Raw genomic sequence first — 20,178 nt, 5'->3', positions numbered from 1 at the left:
GAAATGAATTCTGTACTGTAAAATGTAAGAGAAATTATTTGTTTAAAATTATTTTAGAGATATTCTTCTATATGTTTGGCCTGTGGTTAAGATCACTAGATGGTGCTAAAGTTTGCACAGTGTTTCTTTAAGATTAGGAAATAAACATCGTTTATTTTTTGTCAGAGGTACTGGTTCGCATTTTCATCTTCCGAAAACTCTTTCTGTCTCCTCATATTGAATTAAGCCTAATTATGTGGAACAGACTCCACAAGTAGTTTTCACTTTAATGTAGATTACTTGGCAAACCAATCAACAGACTTGTCTGAGATTCATCCAGAGACATAATCAGAGACAAAATTGTTTTGTTTTATACAAAACTTTTCCTACTATAACTCTGTCAGCTGAATAACAACCTTCTTCAAAATCAACAGTTTTTGGGTTTGTGTTCTTTAGATATTACCATAGTAACTAAGATGACAGCACATCTAGCAGAACAGGCCAAGATGGCACGCCCCCTGCTGGGTATTACAATGCTGAGTGCCCACTGGTCAGTGTGAAACTTTATGTCTGCTTTATTTTAAAACACCAGCTGCAAATGTGTTTTACCAATCATACAAAATGAACCTATAATAGTCAGTTTCCTGTGGGCCAATCCTGTTTTCTTCCCTATGATTCATTTCTTCTTCATCTGACTTTACTGGCAGTCAACATCCTTTAAGTTGCAACACTGCCATCTTTGAAGTCTGTTGGCCATTTTGTGATTGTTTTTTAATACTAAGATAGAAAGTATCTACAAATACATATATACATGCATGTATGTATATGCATACTGTGTATACATGTCCATATATGATATGTATATTTATACATTTATACATTTATACATATCGTTATTTAAGATCCTTCCTGCTGTCTGGACAGTAACTGACCACACCCACACATCTCAGTAATCACTCATGTGTAATCCCATTTCATGTGTAATCCTTCCTAATCTTGTTCTCACACATGAAGGAGATGAAATTAGTCATGACTGACGGCCATGAAATGCTTGATTATGGCGTGAGCCCTGAAGAGAAAGAGGTGACTGTCACAAACTTGGTCACCTGACAAGTCAATAAGGTCACACCCGACCTAATTCAAACCACAACTTTGTAGAACTTATTTATCGCCATCTTCCCTTTTTCTTTCCAGGAAGTCATTGAATCTTTTTAATCACAGAAATAATTTGGAAGTTTAATTGAAATCTTAGTTGAGAAGCAAATGTAATATGGCCTGCTTAGATGTCTGATAGACGACCACGAGGCTCACAGCAGCCGTCATTGTCTCTGTGCAATGCACTGAATAGTAATTAAATATGCCACTTATGCTTCACTGATTCATTTCCTTCACATTTTGAAGCTCGGCTGAATGCATTTTTTTTTCGCTGCAGAAGGGCTGCATTGTATCCAGCATGGCCTCATTACTGGGGCAGAAGGGCTTGGTGTTGGGGGAGGGCGGAGGACAGAGGAGCACCCCACGAAGACATTGTGCTTAACATCACTAAATAACTCAAATGCCACATTGTCCTTTACAACACTCAATTAGTCCTGTTGCCTCCGCAAGGCAATGATTTCATACGGGGAGATGTATTTTTAGAGAAAAACAATCCTGGTTGCAGACAAGAAGCTGTGTGGAAATCTAATGAAGAACACAGCAGTCATGTGGAGCTGTTAGACACAGAGCAACCTTGTTGCACAAAGCTTCTCTTCTCTTTCTCTATGTGTTTTTGAAGACTGCAAAAGGAGAGACTTCAATATTGGTGTGTTTGTGTGTGTGTGGTGGTAGTGGCCATAACTGTATACTGGACATTGTCCAGCCAAAGAACCTCATTGCCCTGCCCTCGGGCCTCCTCCACTCAAGGATCTCCATGCAGAGGAACGCCTCATTGGTGGCTGTGACGGGGAGAATTAGGCAAGCGATGTGGGCTCACTTGCCCTGCGTAGGGGCTTATCGTGGGCTAAGCTGAAGGACTAAACGCAAAGCCAGCATCCGCTCCAGCCGGTCTGAGGGCACAGAGAGCCATCTGTCCACTCTGTGGATGATCATCACAGGGGACAACGTTGATGACGGACTACAGAGAGAATCAACATTCAATTTGGAGATAAGAAAAGAAGAAGAAGAAGAAGAGGAGCAGATACTCTGCACGTAAGGTGAGTGTTTGATACTCTACTACAGGCCTTTCCCTCTGCCCACTGAGGAGAGTGGAACTGGACACAGTCTGGTTCTGGACTTCAGTAGTGGTGGGAGTACAGCCAGAGACAGACAAGTGGAAGAGTATGTTTGAAGTGAAGCTTCCATTTCTAGTTGGCTGTGTAGAAAGGCGACTGAAGAACACGAGGCTTTGTTCTAATACGCTGCTCCTGACTCCCATTAGACTCAGATCATCTAGTTGTCTTTTTCCCCTACACTTCTGTCTTCAGCAAGTGTGTTTTGTGAAAATCTAGCTTTAAAAAATGGTTCACTCAAAAGGTCATCCATATCACAGTGAAGCAGTCATGTGACGGCCGTAACTGTACAGTAACTGCTGTGGTGAAAAATATCATGCCGTAAGGCCTCGTTGGCTTAATCCAATATGTGGCAGCTTGAAAAGAACCTTTTATGTAACGTTTCATTAGAATGAAGACACATTTGACACATTTTATATAATAAAAGAGGTGTTTTAGGAGTTTTAACAAAAAGAACACTTCACCACCTTTTGATGTTGAGGTTATGATTTTGTTTGTTTTTTTCTTTTCTGTTGTGTATCATTAGATTTTGGTGAAGATCTTCAAAAAGAACAATTGTTTTTATTTTTGTGAGGTAGACATTATGTGTAGTCTTGGCGAAGGGTCACGTGGCCAGAATACTTTGCCTAATTAAAAGTACTATTCTTCTTATTTTAGACATTTCATTATAGATCTCTCAACAGTGAAGTTTAGGCTTTAACTGCGAATATATTTCCAAACTCTGATTCCCATATGGATTAATGCTCTCTCTTAATTCTCACTGTTTGAGAAACACCTGTCTGTATTAAATACCGTGGCTTCTGGCTTCTTTTATTGTATTATGTGCACTGTGTGGGTGCTGTTTTGCACCAGTGTTTTGTTTTGAGAGTCTTGAGTGGGCGCTGACGTGCTACAGATGACAGAAATGGGTCAAAAGGGTTTTAAGCATTAACTAAACAAATCCCAGCCCATAGGATTAGACAGATATGCTGCTGTTTATTTGATGGATTCCCACTAACTTTATCACAATGACACACACAGAGTATTGTCTGCATAAAGAAAACATCAATCATTTTATTTGTTTGTTTTTTTATGCCATGGCCACAATATTATAATATGTTACATATGTGACTTTGTGAGGCCAACTACTGCCTGAGGCTTATAGATCAATGAATACATGAATGAATAAAATATTCATTCATTTATTTATTTGTTTATTCATTTATGGATTGATTGATTAGGCGAGGAAGGGCCTCAGAAAATTTGGCATTTGTCAGACCGTGTGAGCGCCTGTGCCGGCCTCTACATGGAGGTCAAAGCCTGCGATAAACACTCTGGGAAACAGACTCTTCAGGCTCCTCACTGAGATTATTAGAGAGGAGAACAGATCCTGCTCCCTCACCTGTCTATAAAATATTTAGCTGAGTTACAGACTTTTGTACCAGACGGAGGAAAATAGCATTTACTTTTTGCAGTAATATATTTTAGATGCAGAATGAGAGTAATGTCCTTTGTCTAACCCACTGCTAGGTCACGATGTTTATTACCCCCAGTATGTTGGCTCTCAGGGTTTCCAAACGTTTGTCTGGAGGGGAGCACATTCAGTAATGAAAGAAATACCTCACGGTGCAGTTACACTGAGACTATAATTAAGTAAAAATGCTGTCGTTCATTTTGGCACACAATTAAATCTAAGCCTCTTGTTTTAAACCAGTTTCAAACAGACCAGAAATACAAACGAAAATACAAATTCATCAACAGTGGAAAAAAACTAATCTGAAGTTACTTAGGTGTGTAACATGTTGGATATTTTTCTGTTGTCACATATGAAAGGTACATTTTTTCATGGTTCGTGGTATTCCTGTATTTGTATATTTGTGTTATATATTTATTTCTTTATTTTGAGGCTATTTTTCAGTTTGAAAAGATTTTGTCTTTATCACGTCTTTCATCCACTCTAGATCCTATTCAATCTCTGTCATTTTGTGGGATCAACAAAGTTTAATCTAACTCAAATGTAATAAAAAAAATTGTTAATTATAATTGTTGTCGACTCAGAAACTGTTAAAACTAAGCAATAATTACAAAGAAAAGAAAAAACTTAAACAAAACAAAAACAATTTGTCATTTTAGAAAAGAAAAAGGGAAATGTGACAAGAAAATTATAATAATATACAAATTCACTAGCAAGAAAGTGTGTAAAAACAGTTGACACAATGGCTTTAAAGTTAATAATAAACAATTCAGAGAAACTGCTGAAACTTTCCTTCTTGACCATGGATTGGACCTAAACTAAAAACACCTGATGATACGTCCCTCCTTTTTTCACACCTACTGTGTCCATAAACACAATTATCGTGCATGAACCCAGTGACTTGTTTGAGGTGTTCAGTACAGCAATTATTCACCAATCATTAGAAAAAACATCTGACAGTTCTCATTAAGAAGTCGTGTCAGCATCAAAAATCCCTTTGTTTGTGTTTGTTCCAAACCCAACCTTTTCACACCATTAAATACATGCAAACAACAGAAGGAGACACATTCTCAGGACAGTCTTGACTTCGTTCAAAATTCTTTCTCCTCTCTGTTTTGATGCCATAAACTGCTGACGCCGCATCAAACCGCATACCTCATTTATTCTGCAAATGAAATAGATTGAATTTGCAGCCAGAACAGAGCCAACATTGTGCAGTGTCACGGTGATGTAAAGAGAGACGGTCACATGGGCTTCGCTTGATCCTCATGACACAAGAGGCTTCCTTTATTTCTTATCTGGTCAGAGGGAGTCACACACGTTGTTTGTAGCCAGAACTAAAGACTGAAGATTGCACTTGGTGATAGTCTTATCTTTCTCTGCTCTGGACTGTACAAAAGGTTCACATCCCCTCAGTGATAAACAGTTCCCCAATAATTCTCAGGTATTGGTCTCCCAATAGCAGTGTTTCTGTAGATGCAGACAAAACACCAGGAAACTTACAGAAGGTTAATTAAAGTTTTTCCCTTTTTCTATCTTCCTCCTGCAAAAATTGCTGTGCAAATAAAAAAAACTGTCTGAAATTATACGTGTCACATTCAGACAAGAGACTGGAGTGTGAGTCCGTGAGTGTGAGTCCGTGAGTGTGATGTAAGTTAAAACAAGGGTCTTTTGCAAACCAGACATTCTGACAAGTCCAGACAGGAGAGATGAAGTGAACGGTGATTATTTGGTCGGATAGTATATTTATTTACCCAGTGCTGCTGCCACACTGGATGGCCCCAGGCCTGGGTCATACTGTCTACATCCTGTATCCACACAGACTCACAATGTATTTCTGCTATAATAAAGCACTGCACTAGTTCTATTGTTACTAAAAAGAATTGTGTGTCAGGCCAGTGCTCATTCACTCCTACTGAAGCTGGCATTTTGATCCAGAACTGACAATTTTGTGGAGTTTTTTTTTTTTTTTGCAGTAGTTTGTCCCTCTTTGGGGGTTGTAGTCCAGGAGATAGTATTATGAAACATATTTATGTCACTCAAAAAAGCCTTTGTTTCACTGGACGTGCATTGTTAAATGGATTATTATTAAACGATAAAACAACAGGGTACAATTATACACAGAACAGGGAGTTCTGTTTAAAACACAGTGGTACTTATTTTGATTTATTAGATCTAGTTGTTCTATACTTTAGGATGGAAAATATTAGCTGACAGAGTAGGATGGGATTGGAATTGACATATGATTGACAGCTGGAGCATGAGGACAGGGAACAATTACAGTGCGACAATAATAGAAAGTCCAGTGTATTTTAATATTTATTTTCCTTATAATTTCAATAAATATTAATAAATCCTGCCCATTGTAAGATTGAAAAAAAAAGAAGTTTTCTGGGTATTTTCATCTATACATGGCTTCTACTTCTAAAACTAGCATTCTGGTCTCTTACTGGGGCTTCACCATGTCACCATCAAGTAAAACCAGATCATGTCATCATTTGTCTATTTATTTGTCATGTACAGTAGGGGGAGCTAGAGCCAATCCCATCAGTTATCAGGTAAGGGCGGGCTGCACCCTGGACCCCCCACCAGTGCACCAACAAGGCAACATGTAGAGGCAGACAGATTCACATTAACATTCACACCACGATTTTGTTTTTATAATTTATAATAAAAATCCAAACTCTGTACAAAAAGACCAGCAGTTGCCACCTGGGATTAAATCAGGAATCTTGCTGTAAGGCAGTGGTTCTCAAACTTTATCTGCAGTACCTCTTTTTGTAGACAGGACTATCGTCAAGTCACCCACTTCGACAGAGTCAAAACTATTGCTTCGAAACACGACTAAAATGTATTGAAAAACACCGTAACTGTTGTTCTGGTTGAAGAAAACAACTTCAGTTACAAATCAGTGAAATGTCCCTGCAGCGGCACAAAAAAGAAAATATTCAAAATGGAATTCTTTTATCTTGCCGTGACCCCTACAAGACCTCTGTGCCCATGTGGAGAGCCCGCCCCTTGCTTGGGGAACCACTGACAGCACACTAACCACCGTCCAACCACGCTGCTCTAACCAGTTCTATTGCCGTTAGTGCTGAAACAAAGACGCTGTTTCACAGTTGACAGTAAGACAGTGACGTGTGTGTCGTGTATTAAAACAAGACAACAAAATTGCCATAAAAGCAGTTAATACCATAGTGTCTGCTCTGTGCACGATTAAAACATTGACTGTGAATCACTCAGTGACTCACGTCTTAGCCCTTAGAGCTCAGACATATTGCGCCAAACCATCGGACAGGAAATGTCTCAGACTGATTTTCTCTCTTGTTTGATTTTCCAGAGTGTCTTCTTAAAAGCTTGAATAACACAGAAAATGTCTGACAAGGAAGAAATGGCCCTGGATGGGAGTCTGAATGTAACACTGACGCTGAGACTGCTTATGCATGGGAAGGTAATGGACACTGGAAACAAAAACGAGTATTCTGAGGCCTAATGGTGTAGTAATAGCATGTCATCACAGTTAAAAGAATTACCTTCTGTTGTAAATGTGTGTACACCTGTTTTTTCTTCACAGGAAGTTGGCAGCATAATTGGGAAGGTGGGTTTATTTTTCTTTCTGTCAGCATTTCAATAGTTTACACTGTTTTTTTTTCATCCTTTCTTGACTTGTGTTCATTAAACTGTTTGTTTTTCCGTTTCTAATGCGGTTATAGAAAGGAGAGACAGTGAAGAAAATGAGGGAAGAGGTGAGGGTTAAATGTCACATCAACACTGCATTGTCGTACACACACGTGTTTCCTGAGATTAATTAAAGGCTGATTTTTGATTTGTTTTGGCACAGAGTGGGGCTCGCATTAACATATCAGAGGGATCATCTCCTGAGAGGATAGTCACCATCACGGGACCTACAGAAAGCATCTTCAGGGCTTTTTCCATGATCGCAGACAAGTTTGAAGAGGTACACGGTCACACAAGTATAGATTTACTGTGAATAAAACTGTAAGTAGAAGCAGCGACAACTAAAGGAGAAAATAAAATAGTGTGTGTGTGTGTAAAACAGAGACTTTTATCTGTACAGTGTAGCTGAAAACAAACCGAACTAAACAAACAAATATGGTAGATGAAAATGTACAAAGGGCTGTCAATCGTCCAACAATTTTAATTAGATTATACACAATGTAGCTGTCAGTTATTCATGATTAATCATGATTAATTTCAATTGTAACATATTCATGATTAGTCATTATAATTTAAGATTAATCGACAAAGGGAAAAATAACAAAAACTGTTTCAACCCCCTCTGGATATTACTGGAACATACAGAGATGGATGGACGGACGGACGGACAGACAGACAGACAGATAGACAGATAGATAGATAGAGAGATAGATAGATAGACAGACAGATAGATAGACATATAGATAGATAGACAGATAGATAGACAGATAGATAGATAGATGGATGGTTGGATGCATGGATGGATGTATGTATGGATGGATGGATGGATGCATGGATGGATGTATGTATGGATGGATGGATGCATGGATGTATGGATGAAGGGGTGGGTGGATGGATGGACGGACGGACGGACAGACAGACAGACAGACAGGCAGACAGACAGACAGGCAGACAGACAGATAGACAGTGAGACAGGCAGATAGATAGACAGATAGATAGATAGATAGATGGGTTCATTTTGATGGCCCAAAAAACGAATTTACTCTTAGTTATTATTAACAATTATTCTAACTTTGAGGTAAGTCTAGGAACATTTTTCTAAAAACCTTGTTTGGTGTTTAGAAGCCTGTGAAAGCACCTGTCAGGGTCTGCAGGAAAACACACACACCCTCGTCCAGGAGAGTTGACATTGGAATAACATATTTTTTTGAATTGTGCCCCAGGACATTGCAGCAGCAATGACTAACAGCAACGTGACAAGCAAACCACCCGTGACACTGCGTCTGGTTTTCCCTGGGAGTCAGTGCGGCTCCCTGATTGGCAAAGGAGGCTCAAAGATCAAAGAGATCAGAGAGGTACTTTCAATCAGGAAGTTGTTTTCTTCACAGAACACCTCCACCTCCAGCACCCCACCACCCTCTCACACCTCAAACATGAAACCCTCCAGTCAAGTTTGTCTCTCATCTCACAACACTGTGTCAATTTCCCAACGCTGCTTATGAAAGCTCCCTGTAATCACACTTGTCAGTTTAGGAGGGGAGGCTGTAGATTAATTGTGAAGAGACAATATTTGTGCAAATTCTAGAGTAGGCCATGCTGCCTGGTCCTGCAGCTGGTCCTTGTGTGTCAGAATAGGTGGGCATGACTCAGCCATGCTTGAAACAGTATTTCAATGTGGGAGATGGATGTGCTTTTTCCTGCTATAAAAGACTTTGTGTTGTCCCGTTGCGTGACGACGTCAAGACCACGGGCGCTCAGGTTCAGGTGGCAGGAGACATGCTGCCAGACTCCACAGAGAGGGCTGTCACCATCTCCGGCACTCCCCAGGCCATCACTCAGTGTGTGAGGCACATCTGCTCTGTCATGCTGGAGGTAAGCACTGTCACACAGCTGATCATCTCCAGCTCCAACAGCTCTATTTCAGTGTCACGTGGCTCCGTTTCTAATCTGTGGTCAAAGGCACTCAGGAGCACGTCCACCCTCACTCTGAGCAAGGCTCATAAACTGAAGGAAAGGGTTTGGAGCTTTTCCAAGGCAATTTTTACAAACAAAATGAAAATGTCTTTCTCCTAACTTTATGCTATTTCTATGGCTTTGTCTGGAGGTTATCTTTATCTATCTATCTATCTGTCTATCTATCTATCTCTCTATCTGTCTATCTATCTGTCTATCTACCTATCTATCTATCTATCTGTCTATCTATCTATCTCTCTATCTCTCTATCTATCTATCTCTCTATCTATCTGTCTATCTATCTGTCTATCTATCTGTCTATCTATCTATCTCTCTATCTGTCTATCTATCTGTCTATCTACCTATCTATCTATCTATCTCTCTATCTGTCTATCTATCTGTCTATCTACCTATCTATCTATCTATCTCTCTCTCTATCTCTCTATCTATCTATCTATCTCTCTCTCTATCTCTCTATCTATCTATCTATCTCTCTCTCTATCTATCTATCTATCTGTCTACCTATCTATCTATCTATCTCTCTATCTCTCTATCTATCTATCTCTCTATCTGTCTATCTATCTGTCTATCTATCTATCTGTCTATCTCTCTATCTATCTATCTCTCTATCTGTCTATCTATCTGTCTATCTATCTATCTGTCTATCTCTCTATCTATCTATCTCTCTATCTGTCTATCTATCTGTCTATCTACCTATCTATCTATCTATCTCTCTCTCTATCTATCTATCTATCTATCTAACTGTCTATCTATCTATCTATCTATCTATCTCCACCCATCCATCCAGTCTGGTTTACTTTAACTTATTATCAAAATATGTGAAGCAATTTTTTAAGCTCCTAGAGGACAAACTTTTTGTCACATTGTAGCTAAATATTTGTCAACTTGAGGCCAATATGAGGTGGATATTTTCCACCTCTTTCTAGGATGAATAAATTAGAAAATAAAAGCGAAAACAGTTTGTTCATTTTTATTTTATCTGAATTCCTAAGGTAGAATATATATTGATTTTGTCTTATGGTCATCTCGCAGCTGTTTGGCTAATGCTCACTTTTGATTTGATTTTTCAAATTGCGAGTCACTGTTTAATATACTGAATTAACTATGAAATAAATCGGTGACTCGTAAAGTTACAGTAGAGTTTTAATGTGTTTTCCTAACTTTTAGCAAAAACACATTTAAACTAAAGTATTTATTTGTAAATTTCAGTGGATAGAACTGTTTTTATTACAATTACTTTTTAAAAAGAGGTCTGAAAATCGTACGGGTATTTTTTAATTTGAAAAAGCCGTTTTATTTGAGCCTTCATTAAGTTTGGATTACTGGGTAATAATTCAGTTTTGGACTTAGATTAGAGTCCTCTCAAGTTAGCAAACACCAAGCACTATTCCAGCGATTAGTTTGCGGTTCCATGTGCCAGCGTATATATTCTCCTCTTTGTTATATTCATGAATGTATTATTCAACAATAGCTTCTAATTTGATCCATTTTTAAAAAGTCCTTTTGAAAGCATCATTACCAAATGTGTTTGTTTCCTCTTTGTTTCTCCAGTCTCCACCCAAAGGAGCTACTATTCCCTACCGTCCTAAAGCCATACCTGCAGGAGCCCATGCAGTTTTAGCGCCACAGCATTCTGCTCAAGTAAATACCAAATGATGTGCTTTTAGCTGTGATTTTCATCACTTTCCTAAAAGAAAAAAAAAATCAAACATAACACAACCATTTCCAATCCCCTGCCTTGTTGGATGAAAAGGATGAATATGTGTAATTTTACAACAATACAAAGGTCACCTGATATTATATGAAATTCTCTATGCACAAAGACACGATAATGGTCTTAATTTAGAGCGTATCAGGCCAGGCCGCTACGTGTCAGCGATGAGAACAGAAGCCTTTTACACTCATTGTTATTGCCCTTCCCAGTGAAATCTGAATGATGTCGTGACTCAGACGCACGTTTTCCAAGTGCTGGATGGCTGCTGTCCTGAATTTGGCACAGCTCCTCTGACCTATCAGACATCTGTTTATGTTATTGGATTTCTGGCTGCAGTCAAAGGCAGTTTGGTCAGGGACAGCAGATGACATTTAGATGAAATTCCATAAAATCTATACACATTAGAGCTACGGAAAAGAGGGCAGGGATGGACTTTCAGAAATGCAACTGATGCACTCAGTCATACACTGCATCAAATTCACATTTCCTCTGACAGGTTTAAACATGTCTGCACTTCTCAGTCACATAACAACATTATGTGACTATTCTTTTTTCCCCCCAGGCCTTTGCATTTCCAGGGCAGTATGCATTTGCACATCAAGATGTAAGTACGCTCATGTAAGAGAATGCTATCTGCCCTAATGACCTCCTCTGCCCCTGTCCTTCAAAACCACCACCACGGCCTCTGTGTGTTGCTCTCTGCAGAAATGAAAAATCTGTAACTCTGATCTGTTCACTTTACTAACTCTAGACTTAATGATCCATCTTAATATTTTGTAGCTAAATATGTGACTTATTTCCAGATGGATACGCCAGCATGCTATCTGACAAACATGAATCTTTTCACATTAACACCATCTGTAATGTTTGTAAACTTCAGATGTTGTAGTTTTCAGCTCCTCTGGAATAATCCAATTTGATTGGTTAGATCTAACTTCCTTCCTACCCTGCAGTTGACCAAGCTTCACCAGTTGGCTATGCAGCATATCCCCCTCCCTTCCCTTGGGCAGAGCAACCCTACCTTCCCTGGTACGTACCCACGGCTCCCAAGGGAAGTCCATCTCTCCCTCTTTCTGTCTTCACTCCTCTTAAATCGCACCATCAAACAACCTTGTCACCCAACACAGGATCAAGTGCGGCTCTATTCAGTTTTCCAGACTATTTCCAAACATGTATTTCCCAGGTGAACATTGCTATGGATTGACTGACACATTTCAAAACAAGACCTGATGTCTTTGTCACTGATACTAGCGTTTATTTCTTATCAGCAGTGAAGTCTGGGCCAGCAAATGTGGCTCCTGTCAACAGTTAGTTAAAGAAAAAAATCTCAAAGGGAAGAAGAATGTTAGTTTAGAATAAAGCTGAGCCCCAAATAGAAATTGAAAAACTTTCCCAAGTACGGACTGGATTATTAACAGCATTTCTAAACACTAGTTTAAATAATAATAAAAAACCATTATATTTGGATAAAGACATAAAATAATTTCAGAGATACTGAATTAGTCTAAAATATTTTCTTTATTACGCCTATTTACATACAGTACAGCATAAAACAATTAACAGAATTCACCACTGAAGTAGCAAATTTAAACTGGACGCAGTTGTAAAATAGTGCCAGACGGTGAGGAGAAGCATTTTTTTATCCAGTTTGTTGAATGAGAATAGCAGGAATTACAGTGTTTAAATAAAGTTCAATGAATTTGACTAGGGGGGCTGGACAACAGCCATATCTACAAAAGCAGGGCGCTCTAAAAAACGTTTGGCAGCCTCTGGTTTACTAACTTTTGTTTCAGTATAGAAAGTGAATGGAGTTTCCTAACCATACTTGGTTCTTAAAGAACAGCTGTATTATTCAACAATAGACAACAATTTAAAACCAGTTACCAATTTTCTTCTTAACTTTGTTCACCTCTCCCCCATCGTCTCCCTTATTGTTTTGAAATGTGGTTTCCATTGTCAAAAAGTGAAGTGATGAATCCCGCTGTCTCGACCCCATCCTTCACCTGTGCAACATTTGTTCCCAAAAATCTAACACGTCTTGGCCCGGACCATCCCTGTCCTCAACCATCCCACACACTCATCAACAGCAACAACTAACTATGACCAAAACAAGACGGAATTAAACTTACAACCATGGCTGATAAATTTGATATTTTTTTCTGAAATTGTTAGACCTAGACTATTGTTGTTGAATGTGCCGTGTCCTGCTTCTCGTGTAGCTGTGTGTAAAAAACTAGACAAAGTAGGACACATTAGCAAAAGGCCATTAGCGTCCTTCTGTTGTTAACGCGTCTCGTTCTGCTTTGCAGGATTGGAAGCATCTGCCCCAACAAGTTCACAAGAGCTGGCGATACCTAATGATGTAAGTGCTACCTTTGTGTTCTCCCAGCACTCAATTCACACCCAAGACCATCCTGCACTGCAGACCTGAACACTTTTGTAGCAGCAGAGTAAATTAGGACCATTGTTACTTTTTGGCGATCACAGGTCAATGCACGTACACTCCATCCACCAATTGTTTTGCTACAACACCTCAGTGGTAGCCTTTAAATGAAAAAGCAGACCCAAGCAGTTCCTTACTCTTACAGCAGCGTACTGTACAGAAACACACTGGACGACCTTTGACACCGCTCTCACAGCGCTGTAGAAAGTATGGATCCAGGAGCTGTTGGTCCAAATACCTCAAACCAAGGAGTAATAAAGAGCCAACGTTGTGTGTATTGTTTCTAACTTTGTTTTTTCTTTGGAAAATAATTCATAATTGAAATAGTAAAACAGGTTAAAACAGAGGAAAAAGGGTCTGAGCGCTTGCTTTTTTGTTAATTCATTTCCATTCACCTTCTAAACCACAGAGGTTTCCCAACATTCTGTGGGGAGAGCAAGATTTAATAATTGAGGGCAAACTGCTTCTCCTTTGTTACCTGGATTTATAATGAAGTGGTGTAGAAGTGTACGTAGTGCACGACAAGTCATTTTGTGAAACCACTAATGTGATTAAACCCAAAGCCAACCTGATCAACAGTTTTTTTTAAAGCTCTTCCAGTAGATTGTGATTTTATTCAGGAATCTGAAGGTCAGGAACAGTAAGGATTCCTAAAAGTAAGGTAGAAAGCAGTTATAAAACACCTGCTGCTGTTAACAACAGAACTGTCTTTTAACCATTTCCAGTTGTACCCCTAAAATAAAAAACAACTAACAAACAACAGATAGATAAAACCTCTTCTTAATATCTTAAATCAAAAGACAAAAAAGACATAGCTTACAGCTAACAGAAAGCAAAAATACAACGTAGCTAACGGTCATGGAGTACAAGCTAAAAGCAGGCAATTTGACTTTATAGTGACTAGTGACAAGAAACTGAATCTCCGGTTAGCCAAAAGCTAATTAGCAACAGCCAAAATATCAAGGCGTTAAGTCAAATTTAATGCCAGTCCAATAGCAAAAATAAGGTTGTGGCTTCACACAGTCTGTCCAAGTGCCATGACTGGACCCAGGACCACATGTTAGATGTATCTGCGGTGACAGAATATAATGAAATGTTTCAGTTTGATGGGTTTTATCCTCCTTCCAGAGTAGTTATAATCTTAGAGCAGGTTCTTCACTGTAAATCAAGAAGGACACCTTGATATTTTGTTGGCTACTCTCAAGTATTTCTGTTTTATAGCCAACCTCTGAGAATCAGGGAAATCAGATCTCTTTCGTTATTCCCCCCTCTCTCCCCCCCCCCCCCCTCTAGCTTATTGGCTGCATAATTGGAAGACAAGGCAGCAAGATCAATGAGATCCGCCAAGTCTCTGGAGCTCACATCAAAATTGCCAGTGCCACTGATGGCTCCTCCATGCGCCAAGTCACGATCACGGGCTCTCCGGCCAGTATCAGTGTGGCCCAGTACCTCATCAGCGCCAGGTAAGACATCACAAAAACTTGGTCAGAGTCACATCAGCAGCTGATGATAAAAGACCTTGATGGCATGTGTTTATACGAGGGCAGAGCTTTTGAGCTGAGGGAGAGGCTGGATTTGTTCCAGCTCACTGCTCTGTTCTTCTGACTGCCTTTAAAATCCTCATTGTCTCTGCTTTTTAACACACACATTCCTTCTTTGATTCTTATGTTTTGTTTCCCTCTCTTCCTCTCACCTCCGTTCTCGTCCTTTCTGTTTCTCACAACTCTCTCCCGATTCTCATCACCTTGCCTATCAAACCTCGCAGCTTAGAGATGGCTAAACTCACCTTGCAGGCTGCTTCCTCAGCGACCCCAGTCGATCTGAACATGAGCTTCTCTCAGGCCACTTCTGCCGCCTCCTCTGCTGCTACCTCTATGGCTGTCCTGGCGGCCTCAAACCCAGCCCAGACCACCATTAACGTCCACTCACCTTCCACCTTACCAACCATCCAAACCCCACACTATGCTGTACCCATTTCCAGCCTGCTTGGCATGAAAACTCTCCCTGTCCTGGCCGTCCATCCTGCTGCTGCTTCCAGCCTCGCTCAGGGTTTGTCGCCTTACACGGCGAAAATGCCAACGTCTGGAGTCAAAAAATCTGAGCGACAAAAGTTTGCCCCTTATTAAGCTGGGCTCTAATCTCAAAGCACTTTAGCTGAGGGCGGGACGCAAGTAAAATAAAAAATAGTTTGAAAAAAACTGCGATTAATAAAAGAAGTAAAAATACCTCAACAACAGTTTGTACGTTTGCCCAACGGCGATCCTCCCACCCCCTGGTTAATAAGCTGCTGTTTTAAGATTTGCAGTTTGCTCACTGCCTTCCTCAAAGCGCGTGGCTTTGAGGAAGAAGTTGGACATTTGATAATAACATCTTCCCAATATTGAGGGAGAATCTGCAAATATTTTTCTTAAAAAACTATTTGCTGTGTTTATACAGTAGTTTGTCATTCCCTTGGCGTACGAGTTGTTCCGAGGGAAAATCTTCACCAGCAGGGGCAGTAATGCAACCCGAAAAATACCAGCTGCCATTAACCCCTCTGTCCCCTCCAAAAGATTGTGTGATTAAAATTTTGTAGCTTTTTTGTTAAAGGTGTACAGTGTGACATATCAGTGGGCACTCAGTGCTATAGAAACGTACACAGGGAGCGAACGAGTCACGATATGGAACATATCTGTCAGGAGGTGTATTTTATTTGTCAACTGCTAGCCATAAAACTAAAAGTATTACTTGAGTCTGAAAGTGAAGGGAACATGCTGTGTGTTGACTCACATTAGCTCAGATTTTAGTATATATTTTTAAACTCAGGGTAAGTGGGCCAAAGGGTTTTAATGACATGCGTTCCACAATCATGACTTTTATAAAATTTAAAAGATCTTAACCTAAGTAGTTTTTTTATTAGTGTAGTAGTTACGTTATCAGTGATAAAAATGTAATTGTTTTGTTCACTTAGTGAACGGTGGACCCTAAACTAGTGATAAAACTGTTTCTTAAATATATTCAGCACAGCTCTTCCTGTCTTCCCTCACGCTGTATTGAAGGCTACAAAACTCCTTTATACAGTCTATCGGTCAAACCTAATTTGTTTTTACTTAATTACTGTCATTTATTAAAATGTCAGAAAACTGTTGACTGACCTTAAAATTCAGGAAAAATAAATGGCAAGCAAATAATTGTTTAGAAAACAAGCATTTAGCCAATGTGCCCTCATTAATGAAAACCAGCGGCACATTAACTCAGTATTTCCTTACAAAGAAGTGACTTTAGGAAACTCAGGCTTACATTTAGTTTGCACATTTGTTTTTAGTTAAATTGTGTTTTTCCTGGTATTGTGTGGACTTCAGTTGATAGGACAAATGCAAACTTATAAATTGAGGTGTTCTTGTGGTAGAAGCTAACAGAGTTGTAGGATTAGTGTGTGGTTTTTTTCTTTTCTTTTTTTTTTTTTTTAATCAAAGATGTGAACCATGTCAAATCTGCCACATTTCCTGCTTTTCCCTCAACTGTAGGCTCTCCTCTGTGCAAACAAGCTTGGGTGTTCTGTAGTAGCGCTGCACTGTTGCAGTTGTGATGGGATTATCCACAAAGCCACAATGGATTCCAGTGGATTTAAACTCTGCGCTGTAATCCTGTAGAGCGGGACTAGTGTTAAACAACACGTATGTTGTTCCTGTAGGTAAATGTATTTCTTGTTTATCCCAGATCTGAACTGATGGAAAGATCCTCTGATTATGCAAATGAGAAGTTATTCAATGTAAAGTATTCAATGCCTCGTGGATGTGTTTCTGGTGTGGGTTTAATGCCCGACAATGCAATGCCTGTTGTTGTTGCTGATAAAATGACAATAAAATAATTCTGGTTGGATTTGATGTTTTGTTCTATTCCTGTTGCGATAATAAAGAACATTACGTTGAGGATTTATGTTTTGTTTTTCTTGCACATAAACCATGGATTTAATGACGTATAAGTCATCTCCCCGTCAACCGACCTGTTTCGTTTGGGAGCGTAATGAAACATAATTCGTTAGCTCCTCGTTTTGAACATTAAACAGCAGTGACACTGAGCTATTGAAGAACAACAGCAAACACCAGAGTAACAACAGAGTAACAGAGCCAATTAACAGTTTGCACAGCAGAGGTGCTCTGAGGTTCTTGCAGGTGTATGAAAAACATAGTCAACAGTCTAACTATTGTATAATAAATATAATTTGCAAACAACAGAGTAGACGTCTGTGCCAAAACCAATTTCTGCACCTGCATGATTCTTGTAAACATGCTTACAGAACCAGAAAGGAACAGTTAAGCTTCTAATGAGACATTAGACTTCAGACTAAATAATAAGTCATGCCAACAACACATGGGTTAAAATATTATTGTTTGTACATGTATAAAATAGAAATGACAATTTAAGAAATTCATAAATCAATCAAAAACAATTCACATCCTCCTGCACAGCCTTCAATAACGAGCTTTGTGATTGGCTGAGCCTAGCTAACCAACTAATGGAGAAACAATAACACAGTGATGCCTTTACCGTGCTACGGAAAACCAGATCGCAGCCTTTACACACAACAATGTTCTGTCCTTGTTTGAAGTAGTTCACATTCAGACATTGAGCTGCTGGAGTTCAGGACTGCCCTGGGGACGAACTCTCATCAGCTCATCAACACAATTTGTACTAATCAATGACTATTGATCTATTTATTTATTTACCCATCCTCTAGCACTTAATCTCTTCCATGGTGACGGGGAAGTTAAAGTTAATCTCAGTGGTCATCTGATCAGGGCAGCTTTACATCCTGGACAGTCCATCTCACACACACACACACACACACACACACACACACACACAGACACACAGACAGAACTGGACTTAAATCTGTGATCTTTTTGCTGCAAGACAAAAGCACTAAGGCCCAGTCCACTGTACGATCTGATAAAATATGAATTAGGTTAAATAAAGAGTCTACTGTTGAGTGATGACATTGTTGCCATGTAAAGCCACCCAAAAAAACCAAAAAACCCAGCATCATAACAAGAAGCAATGTAGCTCAGAAATTTGTGGTTGTAATAACCAAGCTGAGCTGTGAGAGGAAGAGCTGGCCAGTGTCTACCAGCAAGCAGTGGGAAAAACATACCAAAATAAAAATTTCTATTAATAGCTCATGTCGAGACTTCTGAATCATTTGTATTTTTTTTTAATTAAATTAAATTGTATTAAAAGGCTGTTATGTGCACCTTCAGGGTATTATGGCTGTCTATGTTGTACATACAGAACAGACATGGTCTGTTGTATGAGTCAGGTCCATTTTCCATATAATCACAGACAGCACATGACCTGATGAGATTTTATTAAGGCATACGTTATTCCTGATACACTGAGATACTGTGATACACTACAACAGGCACTACAAATCTGTGGCCTGTGATATTGTCATTTTCTGAACGCCAACATCAGTCCCAACATTGTTTATGCCCAGGGCACTGGTAAAAAATGTCAAATCAAACTGATTTCTGTCAGTGTATGAGCAAGTGCTGCCAGATTCACAGTGTAAGAACAACAAGATGGTGTTCCAACACAATGACCCTTCCTTTTCACTGATGCTGGCAGGATAGTGAGAGTGAGCTGCACACCTACAGTACATCTGAATGAGGAACACAAAGCCCTCTGGTGTTTACGCAGATTTATTAGCCCACACATGGCAGAAATTGTTTTTTAGAAATAGGATAAAATAAGAGAAAAAGAATAAAACACGCATGATAATAGAGTCTAATACTGTGATTACTGAGACTGTTAATTAAACAACAATAAACAAATGAGTCATAAACAAAAATATAGCTCATTAGCCGCTGTAATTAATAACTGTGGTAACTCATTAAGGCTGCAGACCTCATTGGCTGTGTTATCTGAACAGGAGTAAACAGAAAATCCTCAGGCAGAATAATAATAATAATAATAAAAAAAACACACAGAAAGGCATCTTCAACATTTACAGGTTGTTGGTTCACTGCCTGGTAGGTGTACTGACATTTTGACTTTTCTAATTAGCAGCGAATGCCTCAACCAAGATCCAAACAATGTGCCAACACAAAAACCTGATAAAGATTTGCTGGAAGTGAAACAGCAGATAACGCCAGTAAAGATAAGATAGAAATGTCAGTCGAGTCAAGGTCTATTGTTATTCTCTGTATCACTAAGTTAGATCATATAAACAAAAATGAATGACAAGTCATGTAAATATAAAATATTTAGAAAATAAATAAAAACTTTAATCATACAAAAGTACAATAACTTCTTAGGCATAACTGGACCAATGAAATGAAAGGTGGATCTTTTTTTAATTTATTTTTAGCAACTCTCCCCTCAATTTGTTAACTTCTCCAAATTTTTCAGGTTTACAAAGTATTTCTGGTGATTTTATTGTGTGAATCGAGACCATTAGGTGGTCACAGTGCATTTAAGAATTTATCATTGAATTGTAATTGTTTTTTTTAAGAAGAAGTGAGAGTGGGTAAAAGGATATTGAATAAAATACTTTTGGTGTCATCAGATATAAACTAAATTATATGAGGTGGAAATAGAATCAGAAAAAGTAATTAAAACTGTATTTTACTGGTGGGGGCAGGGGTGTTCACATGACCCCTTGTTGTTTATCAGCTGTTTGCTGATAAGC

General features: G+C 39.1%; 2 protein-coding genes across 5 annotated transcripts in view; one reads left to right on the top strand and one right to left on the bottom strand.

Annotated features, from left to right (window-relative positions):
* The window catches only part of mocos (molybdenum cofactor sulfurase), a 103,560-nt gene that overhangs the window by 9,841 nt on the left and 73,541 nt on the right, over positions 1–20,178 (bottom strand). The window lies entirely within an intron of this gene.
* Positions 924–17,420, top strand: LOC103387499 (poly(rC)-binding protein 3). Of its 2 annotated transcripts, none has more exons than XM_008322175.3 (13): positions 924–2,171; positions 7,040–7,150; positions 7,274–7,297; positions 7,413–7,445; positions 7,541–7,657; positions 8,601–8,732; positions 9,121–9,249; positions 10,903–10,992; positions 11,628–11,669; positions 12,019–12,094; positions 13,375–13,427; positions 14,802–14,971; positions 15,274–17,420. In XM_008322175.3, exons 2-13 carry the CDS (start codon positions 7,073–7,075, stop codon positions 15,632–15,634), a joined length of 1,305 nt encoding a protein of 434 aa, XP_008320397.1. In that variant the 5' UTR covers positions 924–2,171; positions 7,040–7,072; the 3' UTR covers positions 15,635–17,420. The 2 variants fall into 2 exon arrangements, with proteins under 2 accessions (XP_008320397.1, XP_016892936.1); XM_017037447.2 differs by having other exon boundaries at positions 927–2,171; positions 17,015–17,420.

This window comes from Cynoglossus semilaevis, chromosome 12 (genome assembly GCF_000523025.1).
Source record: "Cynoglossus semilaevis isolate Cse_v1.0 chromosome 12, Cse_v1.0, whole genome shotgun sequence".
Taxonomy (NCBI): Eukaryota; Metazoa; Chordata; class Actinopteri; order Pleuronectiformes; family Cynoglossidae; genus Cynoglossus; species Cynoglossus semilaevis.
The sequence above is the reverse complement of the archived record's forward strand: the minus strand, read 5'-3'. Positions and strand labels throughout refer to the sequence as shown.

What these genes read in the sequence shown, in the direction of transcription:
- LOC103387499 (XM_008322175.3), top strand. Translation starts at nt 7,073, where the DNA reads ATGTCTGACAAGGAAGAAATGGCCCTGGATGGGAGTCTGAATGTAACA. An exon ending in TCGCAGACAAGTTTGAAGAG is followed by an intron (nt 7,658 to 8,600) that starts GTACACGGTCAC and finishes ATTGTGCCCCAG; the next exon opens with GACATTGCAGCAGCAATGAC. An exon ending in ATGCATTTGCACATCAAGAT is followed by an intron (nt 11,670 to 12,018) that starts GTAAGTACGCTC and finishes CCTACCCTGCAG; the next exon opens with TTGACCAAGCTTCACCAGTT.